The sequence below is a fragment of the Gymnoscopelus braueri genome (assembly GCF_963280865.1).
Source record: "Gymnoscopelus braueri genome assembly, chromosome: 8".
NCBI lineage: Eukaryota > Metazoa > Chordata > Actinopteri > Myctophiformes > Myctophidae > Gymnoscopelus > Gymnoscopelus braueri.
Window position 1 is genome coordinate 21,115,614 of NC_137609.1, and position 18,194 is coordinate 21,133,807.

At 40.2% G+C, this 18,194-nt stretch overlaps 1 protein-coding gene across 1 annotated transcript; it reads left to right on the plus strand.

Moving 5' to 3' along the window:
- Window positions 1-1,508: 1,508 nt before the first annotated feature.
- tmprss2 (transmembrane serine protease 2) lies at window positions 1,509-16,898 on the plus strand. The gene is made up of 14 exons (XM_080435539.1): window positions 1,509-1,644; window positions 2,013-2,069; window positions 3,382-3,580; window positions 4,213-4,305; window positions 4,998-5,114; window positions 5,579-5,708; window positions 6,173-6,289; window positions 7,239-7,279; window positions 7,823-7,991; window positions 9,146-9,321; window positions 9,433-9,528; window positions 11,126-11,268; window positions 11,524-11,676; window positions 13,062-16,898. The coding sequence occupies exons 2-14, from the start codon at window positions 2,055-2,057 to the stop codon at window positions 13,068-13,070; spliced, it is 1,458 nt and encodes a 485-aa protein (XP_080291665.1). The 5' UTR covers window positions 1,509-1,644; window positions 2,013-2,054; the 3' UTR covers window positions 13,071-16,898.
- Window positions 16,899-18,194: the final 1,296 nt, after the last annotated feature.

Here is an 18,194-nt window from a genome sequence, read left to right on the forward strand (position 1 = left end):
TGCCATTGACTGACTTAACCTTGTTATGGTTAATATATACACACTGTTCCTGCTGGTTGACTATACAGTTATTAGGTGTGCTATTGTACAGTAGGTCTCAGAGATTGTATTTTCAATGCCCTAAAACAAAGTGACAGATGAAATTGTCAGATTATTTGCCAATGATTCCGACACATCCAACCAATCCACGTACTCTGCTGTATATGGTCATCACCATGATTAAAAATAATAATGGCATACTAATGTCAGTCAGACAGGGACAGTTGACGTGATGTTCCGTTGACTGTACACTCAAGTATGTTTTCCTTGTAGCTGTATTAAGTATTTCCTTTTCCTAGCACGTAACAGTCATATGTCCATGTTAAATATTGACTAAGTCTCAAAGTCCTCCTGAGGCCATTGCAGTTTGTGTGAAGTCATTTTCACAAACTCGCAATTTATGCTAGTTTTGTGAGTACCTGATGGAGACAATACCCAGTTACTGATTAAACACTTGAGGGAAACTTTGGGCATGTGAAGACTGAGAAATCCTACACACAGTGTAAGAGTCAAATCTGCTTTCTCGCCTCTTTAATATGCATCTTTTGATTCTTTAATTGTAGAGGCATTGGCATCAATATGGTTAATATATTTATGTTACTAGCTAGGGTTATTACACTAAATTAGTGTTTATATTGCCACAAAAATAGGTTGGTTGATTGTGTCAAGATATGGACTTCTTCCTTGTTGAATGATGACACTCACATTCTAAGGTCTTTGATCTGTAGGCGTGGTGTAGTGGGAGCCAACTACACTCATTGTCAAATATGTTTTATATTACCGCGTCCTGTGTTGACGGTGTACATTCAAGAAACCGCAGGTGAAACTGCCTGACGATGGTGTTTCCAGTTGCTTAGATTACATAATTGTGTATAGCAGAAGTAGTTTTCAATGGCCATTGTTTAGCAACGTCAGATCTGTCAAAGTTTCAGTTATGGAACAAATGAAATTCCTCAAATTAAATTTACATTTTTTCTTATAAATGACACTTCTAAATCAAGCAAAATTGCATCTGTTAAAATCTTCCGTTTTAATTTGGTGATATAAAGTTTATTTATTATGATAGCTTGTAACTTGTTTTTGCTTGATTTCCGTCATCTGGAACTTTTTAGGTAAACAGTTTTCCTCTTATTGGATAAGATATAAAGCAGGTTTTAATGTTAGATAGATAAACAGTAATACAATGAGGGCAGGGCCATAGTACTTGACCTACAGCACTTAGTAACCCATGTTTGGCTAATGAGGAAACAATATGTGGTCTTGTTGGATGGACACTACTGGACTGCCATGGCCATGCACGCATTGCTTTCACATTATTCACTTTATCACAAGCGTTGGTTAGGAAGAACACATTTGTCTTTCTCTAGTATCAGTTTGGCCTGGATCAGAGAATGCTTACTGTTTGTTCATGTCATTTCAAGTATCACCACACATCAACTGGCCCACAGCACACTAGCTTAAGCACACACAGGGAAAGGTGTGGCCATGGCTGTTCATTACCTGGCATAGCGGAGGAATGTCCTGATTCAGAGAGAGAGGCAGAGAGCGAGAGGAGAGGAAAACGAATAGACAGAATCAGACTGTTAAAAAAAACGGAGTTTCAAGGTAAGTCAGACAAATTCTGGGATAAAATAAACAAATGCTGTGTAAAATCACTATATGCAGTTAGTTAATGGATGATGTTTTGGGGAAATTAGATTAGTTCATTTTCATAATGGGGTATGTCTTAAAATCTTAGAGTGTGCTTTCTATTTAAGCCTAAATTGGTGTTGTCTTAATTACTGTATTATTGTATAGTGTACACCGAACCTTTAACTCATCTGTGTTTATCTGTCTGACTGACAAAACTACTTCACTTGACTTGACAAGATATGTAACATAAAATACGCAAATCATATGAAATATTACCATTTCCATTTGAGTTTCATGAATTGATACATCGAGCCATCTCATTGTTTGTTAACCTTTAACAGGTTTGGCAACCTACTTCCTGGAACACTATAAGGGGCATCAGTATGAACAATGATCAGGTAAATGTAGTTTCTGTGTCTGCTGGGCACATGCAAATTCTTTCAAGATATAAATCAATAACACTTCAGCAGACAGTGAGGCCTTCATCAGGGCTGCATACAACAGGAAACAAGTCCATCACACAAATGTTTGCCTCAGGGCAGTGATTCTCAGCCTTTAATTGTCAAGGGCCTGCCATTTGATATGCATTAGTCTTTGTTTTACTTGACTATTATAAGCCTGGGTAAGACCATACTGTCTTATTTTCATGTTGATCACCCTTGGTTTTATTTATGTTCTGACCATCTGAATATTATAGAGTCAAAGACATCATGGCACAGGCCTGGTATTTATTGTTTTGAGTACAGCCTGGTCCTATGACACAAGCTCCCTCTTATCTCTGTGTAGGGCTATGTTCTGATCCCTGCTTTCACCACTGAACTACTTGACCACCAACCTGAGTGTTTAATGTTTGCCTAAACTTTTATTTTATAAAGTGTCTCCAACTCTGTTAGCCTCACCATCCTGATTCATTGACAGTTATTTGCAGGCCTGCATACCATCGAGTCTTGACTGTATAATATTCAGATTGTCAGAATATATAAAGTTGAGTGTGAACAACATTTAGACTACGGTCTTACCTACTAATGAATATTATATACTATTTGACACTATTCATGTGTGGGGGAAACATTCTCTTCTACTATAGTTTCACATAATTACAGGGCTACCCATTTTGGGCGGGAACCCCTATTTGTTACTATACCCTTCAGGACGGGAACCCCTTTTGGGGTTTCTGTTGCTATGTACAGTATATAGCAACATAACATTTTTGTAAGTTTTTAAAAATATTTGAAGTTTTTCAGAAAACTTAGATCAGGATTTAGAAGGCGTTTTTAGAATCGGCCTCAGGTCTAAATGGGTTAACCACTTGAACCCTAGCCTCCCTGAGATTTGGTTTTGACGGGAAGAAAGAGCAGACCAATACAGAGCAGATACCGGTCAACTAAGTATTGGTTTACTCAGTATCACTTTAGGTATATAGAGTGTTATAGAGTGTTTGGTTTTGACGGGAAGAAAGAGCAGACCAATACAGAGCCGATACCGGTCAACTAAGTATTGGTTTACTCAGTATTACTTTAGCTATAGAGTGTTATAGAGGTTAATGTTTTTGTTTTGTCTTACTGACTTGATCAATCAATTTCCAACATCAACATTAGGATTCATACTGTAAGACCCAAATTGTGTTTCCTTTATTAGCCATTAGTCATTAGTCATTGTTGGATTATAGAGAACAGTGAATCATCTTAATTTCCTTCTGATTTCCCACAGACAGCAGGTCCTGATTATGTAAACCGAGGGTTTCAATATGGGGAGGAAAGACCGCCTCCTTATGCCCCGGTGTATCCCCCTCTCCCATCAGACCACGCCTCAAATAGTGTCCCCCGATACACCCCCAGCATCATTAACACACACCACCCTGTGACCCCTGTGACCCCTGCACAAACAGAGAATACAACCCAGAGGAAAGGTACAGTACTCCTTATTCAATTAGTTTGTACACCTCATTCTTACATAATGTGTATGTAGCATATGTACGGTATGTAATGTGTAATTTTCTAGGTGCAGTGTTTGCTCATATTTTGCGGGTTGAAGTGTGCTTTATTATTGTGTCAGGACATGATATATGACATGATTAATTTCTTAGGCACGTTTAAATATCAGCAAATCAATTAAACACTTATTACCAGAGGTTCAAGATTGTCATGGAAATTCCACTGCATGTTTCTAATATTTGTAATGAACGCTGCTAAGAAGAATCAATAAAGATGAATATGTTGATTATTATATATATATGTATTGATTATTTCTTCACAGTATGTTGGGACTTTTGTCATGACTGCTGTTGAACCAGTTTTTGTTCCTTTATGTAAATGTCAAGAGTTTGCATGTTTCCACAGTACCTAACCACCACAATTATTTTAAATGTATTTTTAACTTACCAGTGTACGTTACAGTGGACTATGCGGAATGCTATATAGTTGAAGCCTAATACCTATACCTGATACCTAATTGAATATTGTTGAACCTCAAATCAAGAAGCTGAGAAAAAGCATGAACAAAAAAAGTGTTTTCCCGTGTTTTGTTTGTACCATCACTCAGAATCGAAGAGAATCCACTGTAAATGGATACTGTGTGCCGTGGTGTCAGTCTTAGCCATCCTTGCAGTGGCGGGAGTTTTGCTGTGGTACTTCTGTAAGTTATTGTTCATGTTCCATTGAAATGATGCTGATGCTTCTGACATCACAGTCATCAGTTTGTTGATCATCCAAGCTAAAAGTAGGCTACTGTACGTTTCATGCAGTGGTGGACAGTAACAAAGTACTTTTACTTGAGTATCTGTACTTTACTTGAGTATTAGTATTTTATATTCTCACTCCACTACATTTCGAAGACAAATACTGTACTTTTGACTCCACTACATTTCTAGGAAGGAAACAGTACATTATGAATTACTTGCCGTATTTCAAATATAGCAGATCTACAAGCTCACAACGCATCGTGATGCGACTGTAGATCTTCTATTTTCACTATTATTAATATATAATATGTATATCTAATAAAATGTCTAACTTACACGGCAATGCATTGATAATAAAAAGGAAATATAATTTGTAACAGCCTAGTATTTTTTTTAACTTTAACTGAACTAGAAATTTTACTGAGCAATGTACTTCCACTGGTTTCATGTGACAGAAAACTTTCATAGTCAACCCACAAAGGTTTATAAATAGGATTCATGAATAGAAAATCTGTGTGTGTGTGTGTGTGTGTGTGTGTGTGTGTGTGTGTGTGTGTGTGTGTGTGTGTGTGTGTGTGTGTGTGTGTGTGTGTGTGTGTGTGTGTGTGTGTGTGTGTGTGTGTGTGTGTGTGTGTGTGTATTACAGTGTATTACCAGTGTCTGCTGGGGAAGACGTGTGGTAATGGTGGGGCGTGCCTCAGCGCCTCCCAGTGGTGTGACGGCGTCAAGGATTGCTCTCAGGGACAAGACGAATCCCAGTGTTGTAAGCAGAAACACACATGCACGCTCTTACAACGCATGTTTTGTCAATGCTTTTAATCCGCTTCTTCATTTGAGCTTTAACAACATACGCTTTTAATATATCTTATGCTATTTTCAGATTTCAATGTATTTGAACGTTTACAGTCTGCATTTTCACAATCTATATGAAACTGGGGGGAAAAAACAGTCCCTTTCACATTGTCTCATCACAGTTGCAGTTTGATTAGCTCCATTTGATATGATTTTTATCTCTGGGAACCAAATCTACACAATCCTCAGTGAGAGTACATTTGGTTCCTAACTGTCAATCATTTAACTGGGGGAACCCTGGAACACCCTCAAGAACCCCCCTTTGAGAACCACTGCCCTACAGAACAAGCATGTCTAATGTCCTGTTGGAAGTGAGTGAATAGCTGTGACACTGACACAACTAGGAATCCTAACGCCAGGTTCTCTGCTGTCTAGTTCGCCTCCATGGGACCAACTTCATCCTGCAGAGCTACTCTCCAGAAGGTCAGACATGGAAGCCAGTGTGTGCGGAGGGCTGGAACGACGACTATGGAAAAGCCACGTGTGAACAGATAGGATACAAGAGGTGCAAAAAGAACAATGTGTTCCAATGGATCCAGTGTAGTTATTATTTAGTCACAAGCTCTTGTTAATACTTTTCATTGGTTCAATATTTGTAAAACACACAGACAGAATGAATCACTTTGACCTTCACTTTCAGCATTTTTTTCAAAACGAGCAAAAATAGCCGATCTACAAGCTCTTGTCTGATCGGCTATTTTTTGGTACTTTTGTGTGACACTTGCACGATAAACTAGGGCTTTAATTTATGGAGAGAAAAAAAAAAAATATGAAGATAGATACAAGGTTTCTACCCGACAGCAATACTATTACAGCACAACACTTTAGGGGGGGGGGGGGGCTGCGTACACAGTAGAATCCTCAATGTTAATTCATTTGTTTGTATCTCTGAGGGTGTGCAAATGTAACCAAATACACTCAGTCTAGTCAAATGAACACGGAGACTTTGTTGCTTTGTATATTCCACAGAGGGGACTATGTGTCTTCTACTCAGATCAGTGTAGGATCCATGGCTCATGGAGGCTACATGAAAGTGAAGTCTGGATATACAGCTGGAAAATATATCCAGTCACTGCTAACACACAGGTACGTATATGGACCACATCACAATGTTTTTAACCACTTAACCCATTAAGATCCTGAGGCCGATTCCACAAACAGTTTTCTGATAAACTTATGTTTCTATATTGTGGTGCTCAAACTTTTTCATGTCAAGGATCCCCCAAAATTATGTATTTGGCCATCGACCCCATCTCAAAATATTTTGTTTCAGGGACCCCCCCTCCCCCAAGAAAAGATTTGACTTAAACATGTTTGCTTTAAAATAATATATATACCGGTATTCAAACATTTGTAAAAATGTTCAAGATTTTTCAAAAATAGCAGATCTACAAGCGCCACGCTATGAGCTTGTATATCTGCTATTTTTGAATAGCCAAAGAAGTCTAAAATGACACAGATGCATACACTATAAGTGTATACAGGGTATCTGCACATTTCTAAAGTGACAATTTAACGACTTTTATATTCCTGTAATGCCTCTAAAATGAATAATAATAACAAATAAGACCATTAGTGTGTCAGAAATCAGTAAGTAATCACCCCGCTATACTATAAACAATGGTCAGACATTGGCCAAATTATCAAATATTAGAGGCGAATGTTGTGAAAATAGCAGATCTACATGTAGATCAACAAGATGTACGTAAAGTAATGTGTGTATTTATGAGAATAAGATAAGAATGATTCATTTGTACTGTAATTTTGTTTATTAGCCTTTTCAGTATTTTTGTCAGAAAGTTTTGAACTATTTCTGTATTGGAGATTGATAGAGAACAGGTGCTTGATAGAGCAGTGGTTCTCAAACATTTTCATGTCAATATTGGTGAGTTTATCGTCATTTAATACAATCAGATATAGAACTTTTCTGTTTTAGGAATGGGCTCTCAATGGAGGTACTGCGGCTAGACTAGGACATGAACATATGGATTGCAGCTTTACATACAACTAATTTGTGTGTCATTCCCCTTTTCAGTAAAAGTTGCACAGTCCCTGCTGTCAGCCTGCGCTGTATTGGTAAGCTGTTTCTTTAACTTTACTTTGGCTATAAGTGAAATTGGAAAAACCAGTAAAATAAGTTACGTGAACATTTCATTGGTAATCTGGGCTCTGCCTATTGGATTCCCGCCTAGTCTACTGGTGATTAGAGCTAGCCAATCAGCCTTCCTCAGTTAAAGCACAGTACTGTATGCGTGCAAGTACCTTTTTTGTCTAATTTCTGTAGATGCTAGAGTTATACTGGGTTACACTGTGTGGGAAGTAGCTGAAAGAAGAAGCTAGTTATAATGGCTGTGCAGTTGCATTTTGTTTGCTTGTTACAAATGCTACAGTATGTATGCTATTTATATAAATATATGTGTGTTTGTTTGATTACAGATTCTAAGTGTATGGTTTAGAATTGGATGGCATCTTGTTTTGATGGGTGCTGCATTTCATATTTGCCTGGTGTCCTGGTTACCAGCATTAAATAGTATATTTGAAGTTAATTGTGAATTAACCGTTTTTCTTTTCTTTGTCTTGTTGCCTAAATCTGCAATTGTTTTAAAATCTGTTTCTCAGAATGTGGTGTGAGTGACGCAGCCCCCAGGACTCGTATTGTGGGGGGCACACAAGCGGTGAGGGGGGCTTGGCCATGGCAGGTCAGTCTACAAATTAATGGTCAGCACGTGTGCGGAGGCTCCATTATCAGCCCATACTGGATTGTGTCTGCTGCTCACTGCTTCCAAACGTGAGTCTATTCTTTTAGACCTCCAGTTTGATATGCGTTAGGCCACGGACCCCCATTCAATATAATCTTTATCTTTGGGACCCCAATCTACATTGTAAACTCCTCTGGACTCATTTTACTCTGCATGTGTCCACCGATTGGTCATGTCACTGTAGCATGCTGAGTGCTACTGTGGGTTGTTGCTGACACAACTGATGGAACAGTCTTGTATTTCAAGCTTCTGTGCATTATTGACCACACACCTACATAGTGGTGCACCACATAGTGGTGTGCCACGTGTAGGCCAGCCTTGAGTCTGCTCTTTGCTGTGTGTTTAAATCAAAGTAATTTAAAACTGCACCACAAGCCAGCTTTTTTTGTTTTTTTTTGTTCTTTATTTACCCAGGGTAGTAGCTGAGGCCAAGTGCTCATTTTCAGCAACGCCCTGCACGTAGACACACACAATAAAACCTGGGAGCTGACCAGTACAACCACAGTCTTACACTATTGGCCACTGAGCAGCTCCACTGGAGCAGTTGGGGGTTCAGTGCCTTGCTCAAAGGCACTTCAGTGGTGTTGGGGGAGGGATGAGTGGTGACAAGCTTTGCTGGTGGTGAAAGGCAGTAAGAGAAATTGGAAACACCTGCCAATCAATTAACCATGGCACACACTGCTCTCTGAGTCACTCCCCATGACACGCCCATAGCAGTCTTAATTGAGTGAGAGTTCACAAAATGTTGATAAACGGCTTACATTTGGAAAAAGTGGGAAAATGGCTTTGTCACTCTTTTCGTTTGCCAATAGCCAATGCCCATGTGCAAGTTTAGATCGATTAGTCACCCCACTGAGGAGAAAAATGGATGAAGACAGACAGACATAATCACAGAAGGAAGGACAGAAGTATCCTCACTTTTAGTAGGAGGATAGCAGGATATAGTAGCATGACTGTTACGGCCCGGGTACATTTTTACACTTGGAGTTAAATCAACACTGACTTTATTGTGAAATATTATTGTGAGAGATATTATATATACATACACACTCACTCACACACACACACACACACACACACACACACACACACACACACACACACACACACACACACACACACACAAACAAAATGTTTTTTTTCATAGTTGACCTGTCACCTGTTTCTCATCTCCACCTTACAGTAGGTACTCCAATCCTGCGTTGTGGACGGTGCATTCTGGTGGTGTGAGCTTGGCTGCAATGATGTGGATTAGCAGCAATAGAGTAGAAAGAACAATCAATCATAAAGGATATGACCCAGACACCAGTGACAATGACATTGCTCTGCTGAGGCTCAGTACACCTCTCACATTTTCACGTAAGTGCGCTTCCAACATATACATGAATTGCAACTAATTGTAGTCAATGCAACCTGTATATTTCTGGTGGGTATATTTGTCCAACTTTCAGCTTGATATTTCTGCTTTAGGAGAAGTGAGGCCTGTATGTCTGCCCAATATTGGTGTTAACTTCTCCCCTGAGCGCCAAGCATGGATCACTGGATGGGGAGCCTTAAAATCACAAGGTGAGGCAGAATAGGCTGGATGTATTAGAACCAAGACGTTTGCACAGTTAAAAGACAATACAAAAGACATGAAAACATAACAGACAAAAAAGTACTAGGAGGAGGCAGGAAACCAAAAGGGCTTATTCACGCAACAAACAAACAAAAAACATTAACGTAACAGACCAGCAATTACAAGTTGGTTGCTAAATACAAATAAAATAGGACAAAGACATTTTAAATATAGAAACTAAATTCAGCAGCCTCCCCTCACTGGAACTACAGTATATGCAGCATGATAAAAGTAAAGTAGAAGGAAACTAGAAAAAGTGCTCCTCGGAGCACAGGTCTCCGCCAGGTCAGGTAAGTTATTGTGGCCTCCTGGTGGCGCTATAATAGGCCAATGTGAAAAGGGTGGCATTTCTTCCTCGGCCTAGTGGGAATGTGCGTGCAAATTTTCACGGAAATCGCGCGCCACGTTCATGATTTGAGACATTTTGTTCAAAACGGACCAATCCTGCAAACTTTGGAAGTCAACCTTAGCCAATCAGGATGGAATATGAAATATCGGACAGATGCGTCTTGATCACATGACTATAGAGATACTGTGTACCGATTTGCGTGATGTTTGGATAAAATCTGAAGGATTAATATCCAAAAATGTATTTGACATAAGTCGGCCTCCTGGTGGCGCTGTAAAAAGCAGATGTAAAAAATGCAGTGCAGATGTTTTTCCTTGGCCTCTAGGGAGTAGGCGTGCAAAGTTTCACGCAGATCGGTGCAGTTATAGTTAAAAATGCAAATCGGCCTGTTATAGCGCCACCATGAGGCTGATGTGAAAAGTTTTAAGTGCCATTTCTTCCTCGGCCTAGTGGGAATGTGCGTGTGCAATTTTATGGAAATGGCAAGCTGCGTTCATGATTTGAGGCAGTTTGTTCAAAACGGACCAATCCTGCAAACTTTGGATGGTAACCTTAGCCAATGAGGATGGAATATGGGAAATCAGACAGATCAGGGTTGATCACATGACTATAGAGATACTGTGTACCGATTTGCATGAGGTTTGGTTAAAAACTGTAGGAGTAATGGGGAAAAATGGGTTTGCACAAATCAGCCTCCTGGTGGCGCTATAACAGGCCCATGTGAAAAATTCGAGGCAGAGGTTCTGAATTGGCATCCAGGGAGTGTGTGTGCACAGTTTCGGACGGACGGACGGACGGACAGGGGCGAAAACATACTCTCTCGCCATGCCTTTCGGCCTGGCGGAGACAATAACTGTTGCAATTGCATATCACATAGCAAAAGACCTGGTTCCCTTTATCACAGTGACAGTGACAGCGTGATTCAAGTAGCTAGTTATAAAACCTTACACCCTTCATGTAAAGGGTAGTATTAGACATTTTTGAGCACCAAGTAGAATACATGATTTCTTTACACATGTGTTATTAAGACATCTTCTAGAATGTATCTGTTCATTTACTGTATGCGTCAAATATTGAGATGTATATTTACAATATACACCTCATATCTCATCTAACTTTCATTTTCTAACTACATTTGTTATGAATGGCAATGGAGTTTTGAAAATGTACGAGTGAATTTTCACTTTTGTCTTTAGGATCTTCCCCTGACACTCTAATGCAGGCCGAGGTTACAATTTACAGCAGAGACAAATGCAACAGAAATGAGGTGTTGGATGGAAAAGTAACTGAAACCATGATATGTGCTGGCAAACTGGAAGGAGGAGTGGACTCATGTCAGGTCAGTCTCTCTCCCCCATGAATAATGCACTTAGACATTGCACACAGATGGCACAGGCAAAACGTCTGTACTAAGATGCACTGGTTGATGGCTTAAGCTTCATTTAAACTATCGCATAACAGTGTTGCCTGCTGACAAGAAGTGTTATTAGATTGAAAATCTGATGTTTTTGGCAAGAGATCTGCACATCCATGTTGTAGTGTAACCCTGTCTCACACACTCTAACTTGACACTAAATTGCTCTCATTACTGCAGGGTGACAGTGGAGGACCCCTGGTAGCCAAGGAGGGACAAGTATGGTGGCTGGCAGGGGACACAAGCTGGGGTATAGGATGTGCATGGAGGAACAAGCCTGGGGTCTATGGAAATGTCTCCTATTTCATTGACTGGATATATGAACAAATGAAGGTATTCATGGGGGGTGACCAAAGCCAATAGCCAAACCTAATGTAGGCCTACATCATTTAATTTCAGATGTTATTGTTGGCACCCATACAACAAATGTGCTTCCAACACAGGTAGCCTCAACCAGACTGTAGCCATTTAGTAACCTGTCAAGAATCCAATACTCCAATAGAATAGTTGACTCACTGATCATCAGTAGGACTGCAGGCGAGTTAATTCTCCTCAATGATGGTGTCTTTCAATTCATCATGAAACCTTTTTTGTCAAGTGCGTTTTCAAAGATAGTTGGCGTAAGTGTGTGATGTTTGTTGATGTAAATTGCTGAGCATGTTGTCATTGAAAACACAGTTTTTGCACATCATAACTGATCCTTCAAACATCAACACATGCTTCAAGGCCATAACCACGCCTGGGTGCTATTGCTTTGGGGCAGATAAAGATAATTATTACAACTTTTTGTTCATGTTTTAGAGAATGTTTATAAGATACAGTCAATCGTAAATAGCTCACGTACGTACAGGAGTGGCAATGTGTTGTACAACGTGTCCTTTACTTCGTTACATAGCCTTTGGTTTAGTGCACTATGGCTGTGTGTTCACCAAAGTGTTTTTTTCCCAGGTGAAAAAGCAAGGCACACTCCAAACGCCCAGAGTTTAACATATTTCAAGATATAAAAATGCCAGACGTGAACACTCAGCGCCATATCACGCTGCTGGCGTTCCCAGCATAGCGTAAATACGCAGCACTCCCATTGAAAACAATTCAAAACATACACTGCGTTCGTTCCGGAAGAAATGCCTTGGTAGGCGCAGCCCCTAACATTGCTAAGCTGTGATTGGTGTAGCAGCGTTAGCTGAGTGCTAAAGTATCTTAGCTGTGATTGCTGTAACCAGCTGAGCTGTGTAGTAGTTTGCTGCGATTGGTGTACTTTTGTGGTGACTGTGATTGGTCATTGGTTTAGCAGTTTCAGCTGAGTGTGTAGTTTGCTGTTATTGGTCTATGTTTGTTGGGACATTCAGATTTCTGGGGACCTAGATGAGACAAACCTTGTTTTAGTGTTCTCTTCTGCAGTTTAACAGTTTCGTGGTCTGAGGAAGGAACTGTGACACATTCATCAGGAATGTTTGGCCTTTGACTATAGTTGGTTACCTGGGTTCGAAGTAGTCTCAGCTTCCCCTGCTGCAGTTTGTCCTGTTGTATTGTGTTGATTTGTGGCTGCCGTCTCCCTTGTGTCCAAAGACTTTGTCTTTTGAGATTCAGAGGTAGTTCATACAACTAGAGCAGCAAATAAAAAGCACTTTGTATGTTGAAATAACTGATTCATAGCAAGGCAATATAACAGCACATGTGATGTCTACTAAGACTGATCTTGTTTTTTATCCTAACAGAATTATTGATGGAGGAGTCACTGAAGAGAAGCCATGTCGCTGATCAAACAACACTTTCTCTTGTGTTGTTCCCAACCTCAGTTTCACCCCCCTTTTTGTGCATGCAAAAAGGGGGAAAAAACCAATTTGTCTTATAAATGTTGAATTTTTCTTTGTTTCATTTATTTTTATATTTACTTTTGTATAGTTTATGTGATTACTATTTAAAGGTAGGGTAAGTGATATTTTTGGGTTAAGACAAAAAGTATTTTGTTAAAAGGTTAAAGCACTATATTCTGATAGTAATCATTGCTATAGAGTGTTTGTTCAATAGCAGGAGTCTCCCCGTCTCTCCAGCTCTTTAATAAACAGAAAATACATTTTCCGGTAGGTGTCAAAATCTCAGCCAATCAGGAGAAAGTACCCATTTTTAAGCTTAATTTTTATAGTGTTCCAGTTCCAATTTTGTCTGCTCATTTCTTAGTGTCATCGCTTCCAATTTCACTTGTTTAATCTATATCCTGATTGAGTTCTCTGTCCTGATTGGATAAAATTGGAAATGAAACAAACTGAAACGAAAATGCATTTTCTGTTTTATAAAGAGCTGGAGAGACAAGGAGACTCCTTTTACTGAACAAACACTCTATAGCAATGAGTACTATCAGAATATAGAGCTATTTAACACTTATTTCAACCAAAGAAAATCACTTACCCTACCTTTAATTGGAATAGTGTGACTTTTTATAAAACTGCTTTATTTTTATGCCAGTAGAACAATCTTGTCAGCAGAAGTAACCTCATTGGGGTGTTACTGTATATTGATGATTGATATCTAATAGAGTATGGTGAATTACTAGGCCAATCCAAAAAGAGTTTTGGGGTTTGTGTTACTGTCATCCCAAGAACATTAGATAATTTCAAACTATTATCTCCATATTTAAGCTTTTTTGTTTTTGTTTTGTAAATGAATGCCCTACTTGGTAGGGCATTGCTACTTCATACTACAGTGTCACACACAAGTAGCAAAAATAGGCTATTTCTGCTATTATATATTTTTTGTGTGTCTGTGGGTTTTTAAATATTGAACCAATGAAAGTGTTAAAGCTTGTGACAAAATTAACTACATTGGATTCATACACATGGTCCTTTTTGACATTTCCTGAAAAATAACAGTTTTGTACATACAAGGATGTTTATTAAGGAATGGCCCAAAGCCAGCAATACGCTTGTCTTGTTAGTCATAAAATCAACCAATTGTGCTGTGAAATATTTCCGCTTCACCAGCAGGGTAACTGCCGATCCATTTCGGCACAGTTTTAGCGTTACTTCAGCAGCCCTAGGACAATATTTTGGTGCTGTTGCAATAGTCTTTTTTTGGGGGGCAGGCGTTTGGTGCCCCCAGAGCTTGGTGCCCAGGGCTGCAGCTAGGGGTGTGCTGAAATAACGTCCCACGATATATATATTTTCTTAATGAAAAAGTGCCATATATCGTATCGTATCGATATCGTGAGCCCAATATCGTGTATCGTATCGTGAAATTAGGCACACCCCTGCAGCCCCTAAAGCCTGTGCATTAAGCCGGGGCTGGCTCCGATGTTCGGGAAAAAAACAAGGAAACAAAGCCCTCACCATAACTGGTTGGACATAAACTTTACAACAATCAGAACATGTCACATACAAGGTAATCAATAAGTAAGAGTTGACAGTAAGCAACGTGCAATAACACTCTGCAGTCGGCAGCCAAACCTGCATCCTCAAATGTTGACCCTGAGAAGGGAGTGTCTTTACTGCTGCAGTGCACAATTTCCTCAATCTACATTTTCCCGGAATATATGCCGGTGTTTTGTTTTTTTTACTGCAATTTCACAAGAATTTTGGTACAATAAGATGCTCCATCAGAAGTTTATCTGAGCCAAGGGGCCAGCTTGAGATTTTTACATTGACTCCAATACGGAAGAGACAGTTCATATGAAAGGCCTGTAGTTTCGCTGTTTTACCCCTGCTGGTGTCAGAAAGAATATTCTCTCAATGTAAGCGGATGGGTTTTTGACAAACTTTACACTTAACTTTCTTACCTTAATAAACATTGTCATAAATACTATATGTTTCCAGTCGCTAGTTTAAAGTCTCCTTTCAATCATCATGATATGCGTTTTGCTAAATTATGGTCCCATTTATTTTAAAATTAACGATAAAGTAGGCTATTCTCTAGGAGGGGCGGGATGATTTGATTGACAAGCTACACATCCAATAGCATTCATTCCCCACCCCCGCTCTTGATTGACAAGCTACCCAACCAATAGCAGTCTTTAGGGATTGATTTCCGGTTCCTGTTCCTGGTCTCTTTTTGGCATATATTAAAGATGGCGGATTTCAAATTCCTGAACAATCGGCTTCATTTTCGGCCTGTAGAAACCAGAGGTGTGGCTTAGTCCATTATTTTTATATAGTGATGATCTGAACCCATGCGTACATACAGTATGGTAATATGTACAAGTCAAAGGCCCATTAAATTTTTTCAGCTGAACTGGTATGGCATCTATTCTACTGGCGGCTATTTGTTGATATTGCACAGTGTATTTGAATGAGCTGTGATAACAAATTGTTAAAGACATTTTAGCCTCAAGATGGTGCTGTAACATTTGCAAGCTAGAGCACAGTATGTTCTTCCAACTATTACTGTTTCATGTGTCCACTTCCCTTACAATGTTGCATGACAACAACAAATTCTAAACCAGCGCCTTGTTTAATTGAGGTTACACTGGCACCGTCTGAATTGATTTCCTCCATTGAGTGACACATGTGAGGTCTTGTATCTTCTTCCACATTGCTGTGAGTGACTTACAATTCTTTCAACTCTTTTGCGCCTATCCCTATACCCCATGAGACCTTTTCTCTCTTTGTTCCTCTCATCTCCTTCCCAACTCTCATCTCTCACCATCAGCATGGCTGTCTAATCAGTGCTCATGGAGGTTGGCTTGCTAATTGGCAGATGCTCAATCCCAGAGCCTGCATCTGCTACCTGTTTGTACCAATTAACAGACCCATGATACCGGGCTGACACCTCTTCAATGGGTTAACAGATGCCACAATTAGCCACTCATTTGAAAAGCTGCCTGTTTAGAATGAGGGCCCTTGTTGCATCATCCACGACCGGGGGGCCGCCTTTCATCTATTTGCCTTTTTCTTGTTGCCTCTCAAATAATGAGACGTGGGCAGGCAAGAGGACCCCAGCTTGTTGAACAAACAAACTCTCAGCTGCTCCACACAGGCTCTTGACCGATTGGAGGCCAAAGGTTTATATGGTTAGATTCAGATATACATGAGAGTGGAGGTGCCTGAAGCGGTGTTCCTGTTGCTTGTCTATGGCCATAATGACCAGGGGCATAACCTCGCTTAACCACTTGGCACCTAGTGTGCTCTTTTTTCCCTCTACACCAAATCACTTCGCCAAACATACCCGATCTACAAACTCAACATATCGCAACGCGACACATGAGCAGATCTGCAATTTTTGGCTAATGAGTTTGGTTGTACTGCTGCACATGTCCATCTGTCCATTCTTAGGTTTGCAAGGCCTACGAACAGTATGGGTGCAATCAGCATCCATGAAACGGGGTGGCAGTAGCTGAGTGGTTAGAGGCAGCCTGGGAATTGGAAGGTCGCTGGTTCACCCTCCGGCCGACCCAGTGAGTCCCTGTGCATTGTATTAATAGTGTCCACTGCTCCTAACAGTTAGGATTGGTAAATGCAGAGGACACATTTCACATACTGTATGTGGAAATGTAGTGACAAATATCCATCAACAACTAAAGGGGGCATTATGTAGCTGAATCCAGCCGTGATGTAGAAATGAAATTGGTGTTTATTATTGAACTTTTTTCATCTCAAAGAAACAAAAAGTATGTATAAATAATATGTATGTATATATGCAAATAAATGCCATCAGTTAGAAAATGTAACTGTGGGCTCTTTAAATTCAGTTATCCAATTATTGTGTTGAAAATGGTTTTGACATTAATTATAAAAACACTGTGGGTGATGTATAATAACAGAAAGGCAACGCTGTTACCAGGGGCTAAGAGCTAATCTTGGGTAAAGCCTAAAGGAGAGGAAAAAAAGGAGGATGTTTAAGTTAAGGAGGCTTACTGGTGTGATTCTGCTCTAGTTCTCACCACCACTTTGTGAATGTGTATGTGAAATATGAGGGTAACGTGTGTGTGTGTGTGTGTGTGTGTGTGTGTGTGTGTGTGTGTGTGTGTGTGTGTGTGTGTGTGTGTGTGTGTGTGTGTGTGTGTGTGTGTGTGTGTGTGTGTGTGTCGGGGGCTCCATCCGTATCATTGTGTGTGTGTGTGTGTGAGAGAGAGAGATAGAGAGGGATGAGAGGGGGTACAGAGAGTGCTTCTGCAGTTGTTTAGGTGTGTGCACTCTGCAGTTGTTTAGGTGTGCACTGTGCATAGACATATTCAGGCGTGTGCGTGCGTGCGAGTATACGAGAGAGGGGGGGGGAGTGTGAGAGCATGTTACTGTAATCCTGCCTGCGTGTGCACATGGATCCAAACCGCATGTGTCATTTTGTACAAAGGGTATGATCATACCAACACTCTTCAGCAGCCAATGAGGGGAGAGAGCTTGTTACTGGGCAGTTATGTGTTTATTTTTTCCCCCCCTTCCGTTCTTTGGTGAGGTCGATGTCACGCGTCAAGCCTCATAGCGTCTCAGATCACCGTGAGTCTTTACGACACACCGGCGTCCTGCGGTTGTGACGAGCATCAGCACTCTCACTGGTTTTTGTAGGTCAACCAGTATTGAGCTTTATGGGTGCAGCCCAGATAACAACACATGCACTGGTTTTATACAGTGTACTGTAAAGGAGCAAAGGTCATATAGGACATTCTAGGCACACGCATGTATTGGGTGAGATGTCAACCCTACTGTAGGCCTATATACTTTGTTGACCAGAGTCCCCCAGGGGTCTGTACTTGCTCCCCCCCCCCCACCTTCACCAAAGCTGAATGTTCAACTATTATGACATGAGGGACTTTAGGGTTCATGTGGTTAAAATGATCTGCAAGTCTAATTTACGTTTTTCCACCATGCTTGATCAATGGTATTGCATCCTTCGTGATCTTTTTCCATTCTTTTTTTTTCAAT

Coding starts and splice junctions, on each gene's coding strand:
- tmprss2 (XM_080435539.1), top strand. Junction 9,322..9,432: donor TACACCTCTCACATTTTCAC/GTAAGTGCGCTT, acceptor TTTCTGCTTTAG/GAGAAGTGAGGCCTGTATGT. Junction 11,269..11,523: donor GAGGAGTGGACTCATGTCAG/GTCAGTCTCTCT, acceptor TCATTACTGCAG/GGTGACAGTGGAGGACCCCT.